Source organism: Convolutriloba macropyga, chromosome 1 (genome assembly GCF_964194025.1).
Source record: "Convolutriloba macropyga chromosome 1, txConMacr16.3, whole genome shotgun sequence".
Classification (NCBI taxonomy): Eukaryota; Metazoa; Xenacoelomorpha; order Acoela; family Convolutidae; genus Convolutriloba; species Convolutriloba macropyga.
This window is the reverse complement of record NC_134468.1, coordinates 46,744,508-46,764,626: the sequence shown is the minus strand read 5'-3', so window position 1 is coordinate 46,764,626 and position 20,119 is coordinate 46,744,508. Positions and strand designations below refer to the sequence as shown.

Genomic DNA, 20,119 nt, shown 5'->3' with positions numbered 1-20,119 from the left:
AGACAAGCAGCTGAGAGCCGTGAGCAAACATGTTGATATACATACCGAAAACAAAAATTTTAAAATTATTTAAAGGATCAGTTTTCAAACTCAATTTACAAAATGGAAGCCGAACGAAATCAAAATCACCAAAAGCATAATCTACTGATCTCAAGTGTAAGAATGAATTTAAGCTTTTTCGGAAAAGAACCAAATTAAAACTGACCTTGAATTATTCCCGACACCAAAGCAAATTTTAAATTTGAAACCGTACCAAGATAATAATGGCAAAGAAATTTAAACTAATGAGAACGGTTGAATAAATTATTATTGATCCCGATAAAGATTCTATGATAAATCTACCAACAAATTCTCATATACGTAATGAAGAACGAGAAACCCATATTAGGGGCCTAGGTTATCAAAGTCATGAATGACCTTCTGAAAACTTTTCCCAAAATGGTATTTTACACACAGAGATTCGGAACTTTTGGTAAAAATAGGACTTAACTATCATAACCAAACATAGATAAACAGTATATATATGGCTCAATCTTAGCCAATTTTTGTAACCAAAATCAGTCTGAAATTAATTATATTGTCGTGATTATCGAAATTGCGGCATAAACTTGATTCGACGAGTGAGTTAACAGATCTCTGTCGTGGTACTGAAAAATGTAATAATTGTTTGAAATTACTAAATTCGGGTAACTATAGTTTTCCCTGAATTAAATTAGTAACTTTTCCACTATCTTCATTTTCTAGATTTTTTCTTTCAACTTAGCAGAAACTAAAACCTGTATCTAGTAAGAATAGACTATACGTTCCACTAGTTGGGATTAATAGAAGTCATAAATTAGTTGTTCTATAAGAACGGGAACCTAGTACTCATTATTACTAGGAATTTGCTAATTAGTTTCAATTTCTCCTAAATGGAAAGCGCAGAATTGTACAAGTTTAGTAACGTCACATCACATTTTTAATGATTTAACAAGATACTTAGTTTTAGCTTCAATTAACTGGATTTAAATTTGTGATCAACCAATCAACAATTAGGTTAAGTTAGGTTAACGAACTGGAGGACAGCACAGAGTCCAGGACAACATCCAGACGATCGATTTCTGAGAGTATTAATCGGCCAAGCTCCTTCCAGGAGACCGCATAGTGAAGCCACTCTGAGGGTAGGCCTGCCTGCTCGTAGAAGACTTGGCAAGATAAGTCAACCCATGTAGTATGGAATGGTGAACCAAGTAGACAATTAAAACGGTATGCAGTAACCTGAAGTACCTGTTGGGCGATGTCTTAACGTTCTATCAGGTTGGTTAATACTCGTCTGTTTGAGTTGTGGAGTGAACACCGACGAGCTCTTCACGTCATCTACTACTTGTTTTAAGTATATTGGTTGATCGATTAATTAGAAAGTGAATTGAGGACCTGGCATAATTCTCAACCTTAGAGTCACCAATTTATTTCGTTTGAAAAAACATTTCTTAGAAGCTAAAATATCATATAACAAAGAGAGGCATTACAAACATATTCTAATATCATCATTATTATTGGCAATTGACAACAGTTCTAGGGCGCCTGAAAATAGTTTCTTTAGGGCTTGAACGGAGGGCCTGGTATAGCCCTTTAGTCTAATTAAGAGTAGTAGGTTTGTGAAGTTACTACCCAGTCCAGTAGTTTTCTCTAATGATAGATTCTAGGAACAATTGTAGAATTGTGAATAGGGTAAAACCTCCACCCTAAATATTTGGATTCCATATTGGCGACCAGAGAGGGATTCTTCTGATTAGAAGGCGGTTTTGAATTTTAAAAAGAACGCAAAATTAGAATTTGAGAGAACCGGTGAATTAGATCTTTGGAATAAGTTCCAAAGGAAAAACTCATCTATATTTCTTTTTCGTGTCATTTGGTTTTGCATCGAAAATTACTTCAATTACCAAAAAAGAACAACGCACCACACAACGAGCAACAGCAACAACAGAAACAGACAAACAATCAGCAGCAAATAGTCGTAGCACCACCCCTTCTCACCCCCCTCCGATACCCCAGCCGCGACTTCGAGATTTTCGAAAGATGGGTTCGACACTTCGAATCCATGTCAATATCCAATAATTGGGATGACCAGAGACAACGCGAGTTCCTACCCAAGTGTTTGAACAGTTATGCGTTAGATGAGTATTACAATCTTTCCAATCATTACTTTCAACAAGTGCAAGAACAACCAGCCACGACCATAGCGATAGTTCTGAAGGCTCTTAACAACAGAATCTGCGACTTTCCCAACGCAAGGAGTGCCCGCACCGAATTCAAAAATCTTCAACATTTGGAAGCAGAGTCAATCCAAGAGTTCTCAAGGCGAGTTCGTAGGTTAGGAGAGGCAGCCAATGCTCATTCTGATGTTGCGGGACGACAGGAAGCTAACCAAGATGCCTTTGTGGACGGACTGTTGGACAACAAAATCAGATATACACTCCTGAAGGAAGAACCTGGAAGCTTCAATGCAGCTACACAACGGGCCATTGCTCTAGAAGCCATCGGTAAAACGGAAACCAGTCGACTGCGAGGACGAAGAAACGGACATGCGAGAGGGACAAAATATGAACAAGATCATGATGAGTCAGCAACAGCCCATTTTAGAGCATCAACACCAGTCTGTCATCGAGTTTCACTCAAATGATCGAGTTTCAGACGAGAAGCTTCAATAAGATGCTAGAGCAGCAACAGCGACATACATAGATTATGGTGAAGATTCTTGAGACCCAAACAAGATTTCTATCCGAATCAAGTCAATCCACATTTCAGAGTAGAAGTCCGGGAAGACCGGAACGCTTTTGACCCAGAACGTCTGCGATGCAGTGCTAGAATTGTGCGTGTTTGGGCACTTGTCAAATCAGTGTCCACAGAAATACAACCGGGTATGTCCGCAAACTTGGACACCGATAGACAGCCAATCGTAAAAAACATTTTACAGAGAGCGAACCCAGAACAAGTGAGCAGTATCAACAAAGTTCAAGCCGAAGCAGTCTTTGGGATTACAGTCTACGTGATGGTTGATCTTGACGGACAAAAACACAAAGCTTTAGTGGATACTGGGAGCAATGTGAAATTTCTATCAGAAAAAGCTTACTTACAGCATGAACAGAGTTCTAAACTCAGACCTTTCCGAGAACAAGTTCTTTCGGCCACCAATGATCCTTTCGAATTACTTGGCGTCTTTACTGGCGAAATAACGTTCGACACCGGGATTAAAGTGAAAGCCGATCTCCTGGTGACCCCAAACACAGACGTGCCTTTGATACTTGGAAACCAGGTGATGTAGGAGAATAAAGTATCAATCGACTTCCATTCTAATCAGCTGATGATGGAGAAAGAAAGCAATGTTGTAAATTTGCAATTTGCCTATAAGTCTGAAGTCTCCAGGCACGTATATCCTTGTAAGACGGAAGCAGAAACCGGTCTTGATCCAATTGGAACAGCGGAAGAAACACAGCACGGAATAACTGCAGAAACAAACCTAACCCTATCATGCGACGAAGAGTTAGAACAGATTTGTTCTTCAGCAATTCGAGAGTTCTTCTGCTACGAGAGTTCAGAGATGTGTTTGCAATGAGCGACAACGAACTTGGGCAGTCACAATTGGTTCAGCATGAAACTGACACAGGTGATATGCTGCCCATCAAGCTTGCACCTGATAGACTTGCACCTGGAAAGATCACTGTGGTTAAAAAGGAGATTGAGGACATGCTGGCACGAAACATTATCCGACCATCAAACAGCAAGTACAGTGCACCAATAGTTCTCGTTACCAAGAAGGATGGGAGCAATCGAATGTGCGCAGACTTCAGACGACTAAACTAAGTAACAAAGAAAGACGCCTTTCCCCTTTCGCGAATTGACCAGATACTGGATCGTCTTCACGGAGCAACGATTTTCTCAAGCGTCGACCTAGCCTCTGGATATTGGCAAGTCCCATTAGCTGATAGAGCTACTTACGGCAAGCATCTTCAGTGAATATCTCTTCTCGTTTGTCCTCATCTTCTTGGAGGACGTTCGGGTGTTTAGTAAGATTGTGGAGGAACACGAAAAACACACGCGCCCCGTTTTTCACGCTCTTCGCCAATCTCAAACTCAAACCCAAGAAGTGCCGCTGCTTTCAAGAATTCGTATTCTATCCAGGATCCGGACTGAGCCCAGAGGGAATTGCACCAGATGAAAACAAACTCGTTGCAGTACAGGACTGGAAACGACCAGAAAACGTTACCGAAGTGAGGTCTTTTATTGGATTTTGCAGTTACTACAGACGTTTCATCAAAGACTTTGCTGGGATAGCGAAATCTCTTCACCAGATAACTAAAAAGAACAGCCATTTCACTTGGAACCCTGAATGCCATAATGCGTTCGAAAAACTGAAAGAGGCTTTGATTGATAGCTCAGTACTCAAGCATCCGGACTACAACTCTCCTTTTATTGTGGACACGGATGCAAGTGACAACAGTCTAGGGGCAGTACTCTCGAATATTGTCGATGGACAAGAATACCCAGTGGCTTTTGCGAGCACAGTTTTGACGCCAGAAGAATGTCGTTACTCAACTTCAAAAAGAGAAGCATTAGCAGTCATTCAGGCGATGAAATGGTTCAAGCCTTACATTTGGGGAACTCATTTTGTGTTCAGAACAGATCATGCATCGCTACAGTGGTTATTTAGACAAAACAATGACGGGATGATATTCAGGATTCTTCAAAGACTGCAAGCATTCGATTTTCAAGTAGTATATAGACCAGGAGACAAGCACGGGATGGCAGATGGACTGTCAAGACAGTGCTGCATCACACCTGAGCTCAATGAAGGTGAGAGACCGGATATGTTTGGAAATTGCCCATCAGCTAACTCTTTGGAGGATGCCCTCGGAAGAAATAACTTAGTTACAGCCGAGGACGCGAAGGAACCAATGAGCACTCAATTTCAAGAAGACGTAAACTCACTCAGGCTGGCTCAAAGAAACAATTCCTGCTTACGTCTCATCTTGCAATGGGCAAACTCTGAGAAACATTCAGGCCAAAATCCGCTGAGAGACTTAAAAACATAGAATGCAAACGCAACAGCACAAGGAGAAGATGCAGTAGCGATGTGGGGTCTCTGGGACCAGATGGAACTGACTGATGGTGTGCTGTACAGGAAGTGGCATGTGGAAGGAAGCAATACACAACAAAAACAACTTGTAGTACCGCAGGGACTCAGAGAGACAGTTTTGGAACAACTTCACGATTCAAAACTCAGTGGAGGCCATTTTGCTTTTCAAAAGACCTTGGACAGGGCAAGACAGAGGTTTTGGTGGCCAAATATGAGAAAAGACATTGAAGAAAAATGTGAGAACTGCACCCTGTGTAAAGCACGAAGTACCGCTGGAAATAAAAGAATAGTCCCTCCAGAAAATTAATTTTGGAATCCGATTCAGCAAAGTGGCTGCAGATATCGTGGATCTGTTACCCGAGCAAAGACAAGCGGTGCAAAATACATGCTCGTATTGACGCACTATTTCACGAAATACGTGGTTTCCGTTCCCTTAGAAAGATCTACGGTCGAAGATGTTGCCCGATTGCCTTCACACCGACCAAGGATCAAACTTCTGCAGAGAACTACTACTAGAAGTGTGCAAAAGTTTTGCAATAGAGAAGACAAGAACATCTCCATATCACCCGCAGGGAAACTGTATGGTAGAACGTCACAACAGAGTTTTTGCGGATGTTATTTCCAAATATTTTGCAAACAATCCAAGTAGCTGTGATCAAATGATTCCCTATCTCAACTTCGCCTATAATACGACCGTACACAAAACAACAGGACACACTCCATTCTCACTTGTGTTTGGACAAGAATGCAAATACCCGATTGAGTTGCTACTCCCAAACGCACCTCGTCACAAAATTGCCAACTACGATTTCACAAGATGGCTCAACGAGCAATTCAGGGAAGCACATATGAATGCCAGAGAGACACTTGGCTACAAGCAAAAAAGACAAAAAGATATGTATCAGAAAAACGTTTTTCGAGAAGAATTGAAGCCGGGAGAGAGAATCTGGCTTTTCGCACCCCACAAAAAAGCGACATCAAAAACTTCTTCCTTCCATTGGACGGACCGTACAACATCATAGAGAAAACGTTAGAGCTCAATTACAAAATTTCAAAGGATGCGAATGCAAAGAAATGGCAGGTCCTCCACTCAACCGAGTAGAACCAGTCAAAGATGATGAGAGACCACTTAGAATGGAAACGTGATCTTACCATTAAGAAAAAAATTTCAGAGACAACGGAATGCAGACAACAACAAGGAAATGGCTAATGATGAAAACATCCAAACCTTCACACCAGAAGTTTTGTCGAGACCACAAAGGCAGCACAGTCCATACAAATGGATGGAGGAAGACGCAGGTTTCCTCTATGACTTATTCGCTGAACGCACAAAACACTGCAAAAACTCTCACCAAAAAATTATACCGACGGAACCGAGCAGTGAAGAGCAAGAAGTACCCGAAATGTCTCAGCATGTACTCAAAGAAATTCAGACACCCTTCGTGACGCCAACCAAAGAGCTCAGTTTCACATTCCTTCCTCAACGACCACACAAGCCCAAAGTGGTGATGAGAGATCTCAATGAAGGAAAATCAACACCGGCTAGCGCGACGAGAGAAATGTGTAAACCAAAAACTTTTGCGGAACTTCTAAGATCAAAAACAGACGGTGGCACCATCTCCATTGCGAAAACCAGAGAAAGAAGAGCTGTCAGGTATCCGAAGAGATTAGGAAACGACGACGAATAAAAAAAGAAAAGAATAATAAGAGCTTTTTGTTAAAAAGATAAGAAGACTTGATTAAGCCTCGAAATTTAACAAAAAAATAAATATATATATATCGGAATTCGAGTCAGATTCTGGGGATTAAATTATTGGACTTTGACGGACGATAAAAAAATCGGGGTAAAGTATTACATGAAAACTTCTTCATTGGAATGAGATGAAGGAATTTTGGCATTTGATTGGAATTCATTTAACAATAAAATGATTGTCCTATTTGATAAAATTTTTTAAAAGAAAGGGAAGAAATACTGTAGTATTCTCCTGCATTTATAGAGATAACACTATCTAAGCATCTGGGGCAGTCTTTTTTATAAGATTTTCGATTTTTGGATTATATTACTTGCAATTGCGGTGCGACTTCAAACGATTCTGAGTGGAAAATCTAGCGCTCATGTTATACTTCAACCACAGATTCCGGTGTCTCTGACAAATTCCAATAAAACAGTTGACATCGTGATACATTTTCCAAGACAACTAGACTTGGAGCTTCAAAACGTCTTTCAGTTTACAACAGTCCTCAAGAAGTAGTGAAGAAGACTTGGGTCAGCTCAAAATTTTTTAACAACCAAGAGCTCAGCTTACTACTACAGCACCACTTTGACGATTTGATCTCATCCATTATGACGGAGTATGGCAGAGCAGAAAGAAGAAGAAACCAAATCATCGACGAGGTGAAAGCCTTTACTAACCATACAGATCTAATACAGCGTCAAGATGATCTCCCTTCTTGTTTGCGATGGGAGCAGCAACTGCTATAACCTTCGAGCCATTGTTAGAAAAAGCCGGCTGCAGACTTTTCTCTCTGTTTGGTCTTTGTCACAGTGCTAAACAGAAGATGGAAAAGTTGGAAGGGAGACTACACAATCTCGAATCACGCATAGTTCACCTTAACGAAGAGGAAAACGAATCAGTTCACGTTCTAGCAAGCAGCAGCCTGAAGCTACACCAGGATACAAAAGGAGTGTTAAATTACACGGAGGACAATTTTCGGAGACGGCAATCTAACTTGAACAACCTGCAAAATAGAACGGAAGGCTTACAACATGCACAAGTGTGCGATCACCGGAGAGCGGACGTATTTATGTTTGCTTTCCGAGCCCAGAGTGCAATCAACAACGTCACTTGGACACTGAATGCAATACAGAGCGAGCTACAAATTCAAACGCTGTACATGACAGAAGAAAGGACACAATTTACTACCAGTACGGATGTTCTAGCTAATGCTAACCTACCTGCAGCACTGATACCTTACTTGGAATTACAGAAAATACTCTCAAAGTTGAAACTCAGTGGAAAACAATTATCAATTCCTTCAGAAGACTCCCGTCTATATTACAGTTTACCTCTAGTCGGAAATGTGTATATCAACGACAACGGGCTCCTGATCACTCTGATGATTCCAGTGTACAGTGGGGAGCCTGTTCACGACGCCTACAAAGCAATCGCACTACCAAAACCCATCTAAAACTCTACAACGGCAGCAACGCTGAAACTAGATCAAAATTACCTAATTTTGTCAAGACGAGAAGAAAGTTACGCAGAAATCAACAGTGAGGAGTATCTGTCATGCCCGGTACACCACAGTTGAAACTGTGCACAAATCCAGTGGCACTGGTGAGCGCAGAGGATCAGTTATGCTTAACAGCTCTCTTTTATGAGCATGAGGTAGCGGCAGTGAAGACCTGTAAACGAGAAGTGACCGAATTGCCATTTTTGCGAACAGCAGATTTTTGCTTCCTACAAATCTTCCAATGATCGAGCAGCAGACGTTGACGCTAAATAGGGTTAGGTCAGAACTCCCAAGATATCCCAATGCTGAAAGTAACCCCTCAACTGATTAAAGAAATGGCTAGCAAAATACAGACACAGTACAAAAAGGACAGCAGCAAAGAACATCTTTTTCAGCCCGCCTGGCGGAAGACCCTATCAGAATTGGCTGGCCTATTGGCTTTTACTTTATGGATGCTGGGACCCTTACTTGCAGCTGTTTGGATAGCAAGGAAGTTTTACGTGAATAACAGGAAAAGGAGACCCCTGAACAGTTCGTCAACTGATCCAATTAGAAATGCCGGAAATGGAACTCCTAATGAGGTAAGACTTAATTCGTAGAAAGAATGCGAATCGAAGACACACAAGTCGATTGAAATTGTCGTACCGCAAATTGTGATGATGGTGCTATTTTATACCCTAATTGCATAGCATTGTACTATTCAGGAGAATAGTTTAGTCCGGATGGGTGGGATGTAGGAATGGAAAGTTGAACTTAAGCGTTTTTCGGAAGAGAACCAAATTAATACTGACCTTGAGAAGTCATAACTTAGTTGTTCTATAACAACGGGAACCTAGTACTCATTATTACTAGGAATTTGCTAATTAGTTTCAATTTCTCCTAAATCGAAAGCGCACAATTGTACAAATTTAGTACCTTCACATCACATTTTTAATGACTTAACAAAATACTTAGTTTTAGCTCCAATTAATTGGATTTAAATTAGTTTGGTGACTAGTAAAGTAGTGATCAAGCAATCAACAATTAGGTTAAGTTGGGTTAGCGAACTGGAGGACAGCACAGAGTCCAGGACAACATCCAGACGATCGATTTCTGAGAGTATTAATCGGCCAAGCTACTTCCAGGAGACCGCATAGTGAAGCCACTCTGAGGGTAGGCCTGCCTGCTCTTAGAAGACTTGGCAAGTTAAGTCAACCCATGTAGTATGGAATGGTGAACCAACTAGACAATTAAAACGGTCTGTAGTAACCTGAAGTACCTGATGGGCAATGTCTTAACGTTCTATCAAGTTGGTTAATACTGGTCTGGCTGGGTTGTGCTGTGAACACCGTCGAGCTCTTCATGTCGTCTACTATTTGTTTTAAGTATATTGGCTGATCGATTAATTAGAAAGTGAATTGAGGACCTGGTATAATTCTCAACCTTAGAGTCACCAATTTATTTCATTTGGAAAAACATTTCTTTGAAGTTAAAATATCATATAACATAGAGAGGCATTCCAAACATATTCTAATATCATCATTATTATTGGCAATTGACAACAGTTCTATAGCGCCTTAAAATACTTTCTTTAGGGCTTGAACGGAGGGCCTGGTATAACCCTTTAGTCTAATTAAGAGTAGTAGGTTTGTGAAATTACTATCCAGTCGAGCAGTTTTCTCTAATGATAGATTCTAGGAACAATTGTGGAATTGTGAATAGGGTAAAATCCCCACCCTACATATTCAGATTTTATGCCAAGCGAAATTAAAATCATTTGATGGCTTTATAGAAAATTCCATGATTGATTCATTAGAGAGACGTTTAATATTAATACCAAGAGTACAACAAGAACGGACCAATATAGGTACAGGTAAAACAGAAAGTTAGATTGTGTGGAATCCACAATAACCATAAGTTATGGACCGAAAACAATACACAAATCCATCTATGGTTTATTAAAAAGTCCAATGATAAACTCGACGCTATTGTAAAAATCAAAAAGAAAAAACAATAAAACAAATTGAAGCAAAATCAAAAAAAAATATTAAAAGCCGAGGAAAATAAATAATTTCAAAAGCCATAAACTTCACCGACTATACACGCCATGCGTGTGTCTACTTGTACCTAATTAGAGATATCAATTGACTCCCCATTAATCAATCCTGTTGGTCAGACAATCGGATCTCAAAACGCAAAGAGAAATCAAAAATTCCAAAAAAAATGTTTTCAGACCCCAACCCCATCATCTAAAATACATTTGAGCTGTTCAAACAAAACATTATAATGATTCGCTCGCATGTTTAAACAGTCAATGAGGAGTCTGTTCTCAAAACGGAAAAAACAAGCAAACAAAATACAATAAATACGAATAAGATCGCTTTTTTTATTATAAGCTCATAGGTTCAACGCAGTAAAAAGGGGTTGCTCAATATGCAGGACCCAAATGCACAGAAAAAAATCCTTGAATTATTTGATATAGATCAGGGGTTCCCCCTTATATTGCAAATTTTGCGATCATTAGGAACAAAAAATTGTGCTAATAATAACTTCATTCGAGGAAAAATAACTAAAATTGGTCAAAAATTACGCTAATAATCAAAAAAATTACGTTAAAATGACAAATGTTTGCAAAAACTTTAAACCAAGAAAACACCTCCGACAAGAGAAAATTTAAAAATTTCGTTTATTTTGCAATTCATTGCATAATTAGCATTCTAATTTTACTAATCATGTCTTTCTACGTCAAATATGTTTCTCAGCCAAAATATATCTATCAAATCAAAAATCAGTTGAGAATAGGGTTCCCTCTCACACTAGGTGAGATCAGAACAAGTAAAAGCCCAACGGACGTTTCTAAATTGCGTGATTTTGGAGCAAAAAAACTGTTTATTTTGACATTTCTGCCGCTAAGATTGTGATCAGATTGTCTTAAATTAAGATTGTCTTAAACTTTTGTTGTGTACATTCAATTCCTATGAATATTTTAACAAAACAAATCTTGAAATCAGAAATACTTCAAATATATTAAACTCTACCAGACTGAGTCTTCTTAACAATTCTTATATGGAATGATAATCAGGATGGTTCAAAATTGAACTGGTTTAAGTCCAGAGGCATTTGTTGCATTAACAAGGAAACGAAGTTTTATAACAACATTATTTTAAACGGCTCTGGGTAATCAGTTTGATGTCGTCTTCCAAAATGACTTATGAAAGTACCGATCAGACCACTTTTGCTTATGAAAATAGCCAGGCAAACCCAAAAAACAGTTATGATTCATTATTTGGTTCGTTCATGTGGTCGTTCAAAAATTCATATAAAAAGACCTGTCAAGACCAAAATATAATATTTGTTCCCGGAGTCAGGATAATTTAAAGTTCAGCGTTGATTCAGGAAAAAAAAACATAATTTTTTTATCATGACAGTATCAAGACCATGGCAATTTATACCATGAAATGGGTTACTTTCCGCTAGCATATATACAGTTGACATGTACATGATGCCTTTTATTCATGTGCATGTTAATTAACATCCTGTTTTCAATATGTGCATACATGTAATTAGGTCTGCCTTAAAGCTACTCAGAATGTGTTACACCCACGCTAATCGTTATTTGAAGAACGCCGCCACTCTTTGATCTCAATGCTGCTACTGTTCAATGCGCGCTTTGCTCAATGGGCACTGCAACTAAAAGCCCTCTGCTAGCTAACGCCTCTCTGCAAATGCCTCTCTGCAAATGCCTTTCTGCAAATTAATGCCTCTCTGCAAATGCTTTTATCATTCTTTTACGATGTGCCTAAAATCTTTGAACAAAATATCCTTTTAAGGGAAAAGTTAATTCATGAATGTTTTGGATAAAAAAAGGAGTTAAAGGATAAGGAGTCAATTAATTAGTTTTGCTTCTCAGTTTCAGTGTACGCTACTGATCTCTTATAGAAGAAGCGAGAAAAGACAAAGAGGGAATTTACACTGCTTAGATATAATTCTGATGGAAAAATGGCGATTATTTGGTTTCAAGTGACTCTTCCAAGTGACTAATATTACTACTAATGTCTTTCTACGTCAAATATGTTGATCAGCCAAAATATATCTATCAAATCAAAAATCAGTTGAGAATAGGGTTCCATCTCACACTAGGTGAGATCAGAACAAATAAAAGCCCAACGGACGTTTTTAAATTGCGTGATTTTGAACAAAAAAACTCTTTATTTTGACTTTTCTGCCGCTAAGATTGTGATATGAAGTAGATGGGATGCAGACGTTTTTTTGTAGTCTTAAACTTTTGTTGTGTACATTCAATTCCTATGAATATTTTGACAAAACAAATCTTGAAATCAGAAATACTTCAAATATATTAAACTCCACTAGACTGAGTCTTCTTAACAATACTTATATGGAATGATAATCAGGATGGTTCAAAATTGAACTGGTTTAGGTCCAGAGGCATTTGTGGCATTAACAAGGAAACGAACTTTTATAACAACATTATTTTAAACGGCTGTGGGTAATCAGTTTGATGTCGTCTTCCAAAATGACTTATGAAAGTACCGATCAGACCACTTTTGCTTATGAAAAAAGCCAGGCAAACCCAAAAAACAGTTATGATTCATTATTTCGTTCGTTCATGTGGTCGTTCAAGAATTCATGTGAAAAGACCTGTCAAGACCAAAATGCGATATAATATATTTTCGCGGAGTCGGGATAATTTAAAATTCAGCATTGATTCAGGAAAAAAAAACATAATTTTTTATCATGAAAGTATCAAGACCATGAAAATTTATACCACGAAAAGGGTTACTTTCCGCTAGCATATATGCAGTTGACATGTACATGATGCCTTTTATTCATGTGCATGTTAATTAACATCCTGTTTTTAATATGTGCATACATGTAATTAGGTCTGCCTTTAAGCTACTCAGAATGTGTTACACCCACGCTAATCGCTATTTGAAGAACGCCGCCACTCTTTGATCCCAATGCTGCTACTGTTCAATGCGCGCTTTTCTCAATGGCCGTTGCAACTAAAAGCCCTCGGCTAGCTAACGCCTCTCTGCAAATGCCTCTCTGCAAATGCCTTTCTGCAAATTAATGCCTCTCTGCAAATGCTTTTATCATTCTTTTACGATGTGCCTAAAATCTTTGAACAAAATATCTTTTTAAGGGAAAAGTTAATTCATGAATATTTTGGATAAATAATGGAGTTAAATGATAAGGAGTTAATTTAATAGTTTTGCATCTCAGTTTCAGTGTACGCTAATGAACTCTTCTAGAAGAAGTGAGAAAAGACAAAGAAGGAATTTACACATCTTAGATGTGATTCTGAGGGAAGAAATGGCGATTATTTGGTTTTAAGTGACTTTTTCGGAGAAAATTGCCAAAAAATTTTGTCGAATTTTAATATAACTTAAACAATAATGTTCTATTAACTAATTAGAGCGGCTTTCACACGCACCACGAGCCTGAAAATCTCTATTATGTTTTGTCATTGAAGATTAATCCATGAGCCGAACTATTTAAAAGAAAATTTTTCAGAGAAAAAAATTACAAAATATCTGGTAATACCAAAACTCATTACTTACCTTTTCTACACTCCTACACTTGCAGATATTTGAACGGTTTCTGGTTTCTTTAGTATTTATTGTCAAATTCTATATTGCTATGCGATGTTTATTATATAGTGTCAACATGAGGTGAGTCATCTACAATTGCGTCATCATTCTGTTGGAATTTCACAATTATTGCATAGCAACGGCAAACGAGTGATTTCAGGCATTAATGTTGATCACATTATAATAATCAAAGAGCATTTTATGTTCATAGCACATTGCTTCATTATCAGGCGAAATTTCATGTTTTTTAATTGCTAAAACTATTTGGGTATTAAAACGATTGTGTTTTTTTTCATAATTAAATCCTTATGAAAACATTTCCATTTTGGAAATGTAGCCGAGAGGTGGCGTGATAGCCGAGAGGTAAGGTGTGTGGTTCACACGCCAAGGATTGAGAGTTCAATCCCCTGCCTCCGTGAAGCTGTCTGTGTGAGGATGAGCTCTTACTTAACCATAGCTTCAGGTTGACCATAGCCTGACCAATGTTGGCTGAAATGATGGTACCACGTTAAAGTTTCAGACGCAAAAAAAGTGGCTATAGTCACCAAAAAAAGAGCGATGCTGCTCATGAAAAGATCAGTCTGAAATGTGGGGAATAATAAGAAAAAGGGCAGCTGAAAACAGGCTACTGTAGGCCTAATGCTGTTCCACTGCGATTACGCAGAAACCACAATTATTATTATTGTAATTATTATTTTGATCAACGCTTGGAAAAGTTAGCTATCACGACATTCTAAAGCCATTTTGACTAGCAACAGAATCTGGCATCTGATTATAAGTGAAATACCAGACAATTAGTGATAGCGTTTACATTCATTGTCTAATCAATTGCTAGATGTCAGCTAGTGCAACTTATATGCATTGGATAAAATTAATTGTACCTTTGGCCACAAAAATGCCGTCTTCATTCGGCAGGCGAAAAAGAAAACACCTTAAAATATTCTAGGAAGATAAGTATAGTACAATTTGAAAAACACAGACACAGAAAAACTTACAAGCACACACCATAAACATTACGCACACAATGACCCAAATACAAACTCTTACACCAGAAACAAACATTTTTAAAATTTCTTTTTTGGCAACAGATCATTACTCAACGCTCGTCACTGTTCATAAAGGCCTTCTTTGTTTTTTGAAAAACTAGGTGTGGATGTTTTGAGTTACTTGTACTGGTAATTGTAATTTTGGTACTAAAAGTTTGCTATGGAAATTTTTGAAGTTTTGCGAAGAAATTTTGTCAATTTTGGTTTCATGAGCATAACCAAACAATTAATTTTCAAAATTCTTACAGTTGTTGTACAACCGAAACTTGAAAAACAACATTTTGGTTTTGGACATATTTAAAGCCGCTACTTGTAGCAAATAACATGTAATTCTCTAAATTTTTAATGACCTTTTTGTGTCTAGCATTTGAGGGAAGTAACTCCCTAAGATTAACTCTGTCTTGCTTAATTTATTTCAGGCAACTGATTTTTACTCGTGATTCAATACCATCCATTTATGTCTTGTTTGTTTTATCTGAAAAACTAGGTGTGCAATTCTTAGGTCAATTGTATCGCTCATTATAAAATTGACACCAAAATTCGAAATAAACTTATTTGAAACTTGTCCAAAAGTTTTTTTCATATTTGATGTTTTATGACCATAAAAAGGTAACTCATTTTCATGTCTCGCTGATGTGTTACAAGCTAAATGTAATAAACACAATATTTGTTTCAAACATATTTAAAGATCTTGAGTACTACAAAATTGTGGTTTTCTTTATCTCTACGATGCGTAAACAAATAAACTTGCATGAACGAAAAAAATGTCAGAACAATTAGTGTTTGTGTTTCATTGATGTTTGTTTTCCATGACAAATCTATCGTCTGTTGAGAAATTACTAGAAACCACTATCAAATAAACCAATTGGGCAGATTCAGAAAATGGTCCTTATACTTAATCCTCGGGTCATTGTTTGCTACAAAACTAGGACTATATATTATATCATGCAAATCATAATGTATTTCTTAGTACAATCCGTGCGCGGAACTAAGAAAGTTATATATGATCCTTGAAAGATATTCAGTGAATGATAAATGATCCTAGCAGGAAAAACATTTATAAATTTATAAGCATCTAAACTTTGATAGGGCCTTCAAAAATCACATAAAAATATATTTGCAGAAACATAATGTTATGGATATTGTGTATGATTCTTGTTTCTATGAAGTCTTGGAATTTATATATGGTTCCTGCTTGAAACCTAGAAAATCGAAAATGATCTTTGAATGAAATAGAGGAAACAGCTTTGATCCGTCTATGAAATTAGGAAAATCATGTATGGTACCATAAAACCGTTGTATAGTGTTTCATTTAAATTTTTGTAATCGCTGTTTAGTGATAGATTTAAAAAAATCTTTTATAATTATCCAGAAATCAATTAAGCCGTATATGAAATTGAATGATTACGCTGATGAATTTTACAATCTTTATTGAATTTATATAATCATAACAGTGATTTAAATTGTTCTAATTAGCCGTTTCCGGGTGTTTCAAGAGACTTGGAAAACGTTGTAGGACTCTTGTATGTAAAACGGGGATCATAAAAGTCATATAAGAGTTTTAATGGATACCGGAAAAAATGGTCTCAAGTTTTTAGTGATAGCGTAGTCTGTGTGAATTTTTTAGCATGCATTTTTGTTTGACTATTTTATGATTACCTGGAAATCACACGAATCATATTTGACCTTTAATGAATATCAGGAACCATGCATGACTTTTCATGCAATCAAGGAAAATTGTATGATGGGTTACCTGGGATAATCAATTAAGAAAACCAGACATAAAATGAACTTTAAATTATCTTTCTGTTAATCATTCTCGCCCTCAACCCATATAGATTTCTTTCTTTCGTTTTTGGACTCTAATCATGATTTAAAACCAGGAGAGCCAGCCATCGCCACCTGATGAGCTTCCCCAGAATTCATCATCATCATTATCATCGTCGTCATGCCCCCAAGAGCTCCAGTTTGTCCATCCATCGTTATTGTTCCAGGAAGAAGACCAGCTCCAGGTGGACCAGGAATCATCATCGGTATTTCCAGTGTCATCACTATCCCACCATCCGCTAATGTCAGACCAGTTATCATTCGAGGGTTGTTGTCCTGAAGACGAATCGTTGTCGTTATTGTTATTGTTATTTTCATTGTTGTTGTTGTCGTCATCATTGGACGCCGAGTCCGAAGAATCCGCATCTGAACCAGAAGAACCGACAGCTATAGTGTGACCACCAGATCCGCATGCATGGTTTTCAATCCAACCAATATACCGTGAGACCTGAACATAAATAATACGAGTTAATTCAGTGTCAAAAAATCTGACAAAGTTAAGATTTTTTTATTATGAAAACACCCCCCTTGGGATCCGCAACGGAATCTAAGCAAGAAGCTATGGGGTTTCGGTTTCAAGTGCAACTGAGGAGTAAGATTTCTGTCTGACCCTTCAAAAACAGTAAAGTCAAACTCAAGAACATGCTATACGTTTAGGATTGATTTACTTTTAAGAGAAATACAAACAGCTTTTCAAAATGATCGGATTAAGAGCTGATGCTTCTGATTAGAGTGTAACTGGAGAACAGAATTCTACAAAATCAGCTTTCATCAATAAAACTCTTGATTAGGATACAAACTGATTAAAGATTCTTAGCTGCTTTAACTCATGGTTTTTGACGTGGCTGATTTCTGCTGTTAGCCTTATACTGCATTGATACAAAAGTCGTACCAGTTATTTTTTAGTACCCTTCTCCTGCCATTTTTGTCTTATAAACCATATAACTACCATTAATGATTTTCTTAAAAACCATAAACCGACCATTATTGGCTTTCTTGAATACCATGAACCTTCCATAAATGGTTTTCTTAGATACCATACACATTCCATTTATGGCCATCTTAGATACCATAGAGTTACCATTAATGGTGATCTTAGATATCATACAACCGACCATTTATGGTATCTTGGATACCATGGTAAGATCATACACGAAAATTTGGCCCTCCGTGGATGGAACCATAAATGATCTTAAGTATGGTATCTAAGATGGGCCAACCCGGGATATTAAGCATGCTGCTATCTGTTTTTCCGTAGTTAAATTCGTTTAATATCAGTCTAATGTACTTGACGACATTGTTCGGTTTATGTTAAAATTATTTCAATTTAACACAATTCCAATCAAAGTGTCAGTACGACAATAAAGTTTGTAGTTTTCAATCTCGGAGAGGCTGCGCAAGTTAATGACTTCCTAGAAACAAAACAATATTAAAAAGCTACATATTTAACACTTCGTTACGTTTGCATAGACTCCAGGAGTTCCAGGTCGAGCACATCCAGATCCAAAGGAGACCACACCCACTAGACAAGAGTAGGACTCCTGGCCTGTCCCTCTGACCAGAGGACCCCCGCTGTCTCCCTGGCAACTGTCAGTCTCTCCCTTCTCTAATCCTGCGCAGATCATGTTTGAGTTTATATTTCCATAGACTCTGTTACACTTTTCATAGGAGACTGTAGGGATGGTTGTCTTCTTTAGAATGTCGGGTTGGTTTCCTCCCTCTGAAGTTGTGCCCCAGCCACAAACAGTCACATCACCCTATCAAAAAAAATCAAATTCTTTTCTTCGGATTACAACTCTTGTAACCGTGTGTCTCTAATTTGACGCAAAATTTTTGCCTTCGTTCTAGAATGTTCTTTTGCTCGCTTGAGCGATTTGACTTTTCTCATCGTCAAAAGAAACGTGATAAACAGGCAATTCCTGAGCACATTACTAATGCCCTCAGTCTTTCCCAATTAAACCCATTTCATACCGCTGTGTGGCTCTCGTAGATCTTTAGTACGCTCTTTGTGCACTATTCACCGAAGCTTCCGAGGAAAGAGCCCTTCATAGTTTGCAGAGCAATTTTCGATCCCCATACCCAATAAAACTGGCCTCCCTAACATTAGGCTGGCTACAAGCAAAGCCTGCATCTCTAATGACAAAACAGAGACAAGAACGATGAATTATGAGATTATATGATCTAAAACCAAAGCCTATTTAATAACTTTCATAATTATAAGAATCGCGCTGAAATGCGCTGACTTTTGGAGACGCATACACTGAAACTGCGCACTCTGTGCATTTCAGCGCATTTCAGAGCATTCATTGCATTTAAAAAAATGCGCTGAAACGTCGCTGATATCTCGACTTGGTTAATGTGTTGACATGTTTAATTTATCACTACGATAAACAATCTCATTTGAGCCTTTTGCAAAGATTAAAAATGCAACTTTATCAAATCAAATTCAGTTTCTTTTTTGTATATTATTTCGTAAATTATTTGGCATTTCTTGATTTTAAAAGGTAGTACCGAGTAATCGCCTTTGCACGTTGGAATTGACTTGACGTATTTGCCAGAGAAGTCAAATTTGCCGTCCAGTTGGAGAATGGCGATGTCGTTGTTCAGAGTCCGGCTATTGTATCCATAATGTGTGATCATCTTCTTCACCTTTAGCTTCTGTTCAGTCCCACTTGTGGATTCAAGAGAGTGCTCCCCACCCACCACGTACAATTTACCCAAATCGTTTTGATTGATGCAATGAGCAGCTGTTATCACAGTGCTCTCATCGTAAATGGTGCCACCACAAAAAGCTCTCCGCCATGTCCTCGTTAGCTCTTGGAAACTCACGATGAAAGGAAACTCCCCCGGAGAGGCATCACTTCCCCCCACAATCCGCTCTCCGTCATCGTCCCTGGGAGTTATGGGGACTCCTTTAGGCCGGATTGGTATCAACGGTTCATCATTATGCTCACGAACCTGGAATGAAAAACAAACAACAGGCGCAAAAACACCACAAACTAGAATCGAGAAATAGTGCATGGTTTTTTTCTTTCAGTTTCTTTCTTAAAAATTTTCTTGAGCAGAAGTCTCAAAGAAATGAAAAAATGATGTAAACTGCAAAAAGATTAGATATTTATAATAGAGTAGTTCTTTGAACAGGGAAAACTGTGGAAAACTTCAAGGCTTTGCATGACATCTGCTCAATTTAGATCGTAATCTTTTACATCTGATGAACGATTCAATTATCAAACACAAGATATAACTTGCTAATTATGGTTGCATCTGTTATACTTAATAATCTAACATTTCAATTTAGGCCACCT

General features: G+C 37.9%; 2 protein-coding genes across 2 annotated transcripts in view; both read right to left on the bottom strand.

The window, feature by feature from the left end:
• Nucleotides 1–14,042, bottom strand: part of LOC142349569 (uncharacterized) — a 38,145-nt gene extending 24,103 nt beyond the window's left edge. Inside the window, exon 1 of the mRNA XM_075401218.1 lies at nt 13,912–14,042. The gene's annotated coding sequence lies outside the window, so the exon portion shown is untranslated. The remainder of the gene's footprint in view (nt 1–13,911) is intronic.
• A 2,727-nt stretch (nt 14,043–16,769) lies between these two features.
• On the bottom strand, nt 16,770–19,884 carry LOC142349561 (trypsin-1-like). The gene is made up of 3 exons (XM_075401204.1): nt 19,326–19,884; nt 18,275–18,571; nt 16,770–17,262 (listed from the first exon to the last, which is right to left on the bottom strand). Exons 1-3 carry the CDS (start codon nt 19,833–19,835, stop codon nt 16,861–16,863), a joined length of 1,209 nt encoding a protein of 402 aa, XP_075257319.1. The 5' UTR covers nt 19,836–19,884; the 3' UTR covers nt 16,770–16,860.
• Between the last annotated feature and the right edge of the window lie 235 nt (nt 19,885–20,119).

What these genes read in the sequence shown, in the direction of transcription:
- LOC142349561 (XM_075401204.1), bottom strand. Translation starts at nt 19,835, where the DNA reads ATGCACTATTTCTCGATTCTAGTTTGTGGTGTTTTTGCGCCTGTTGTT. An exon ending in CGTGCAAAGGCGATTACTCG is followed by an intron (nt 18,572 to 19,325) that starts GTACTACCTTTT and finishes TTTTTTTGATAG; the next exon opens with GGTGATGTGACTGTTTGTGG. An exon ending in CTCCTGGAGTCTATGCAAAC is followed by an intron (nt 17,263 to 18,274) that starts GTAACGAAGTGT and finishes ATTTATGTTCAG; the next exon opens with GTCTCACGGTATATTGGTTG.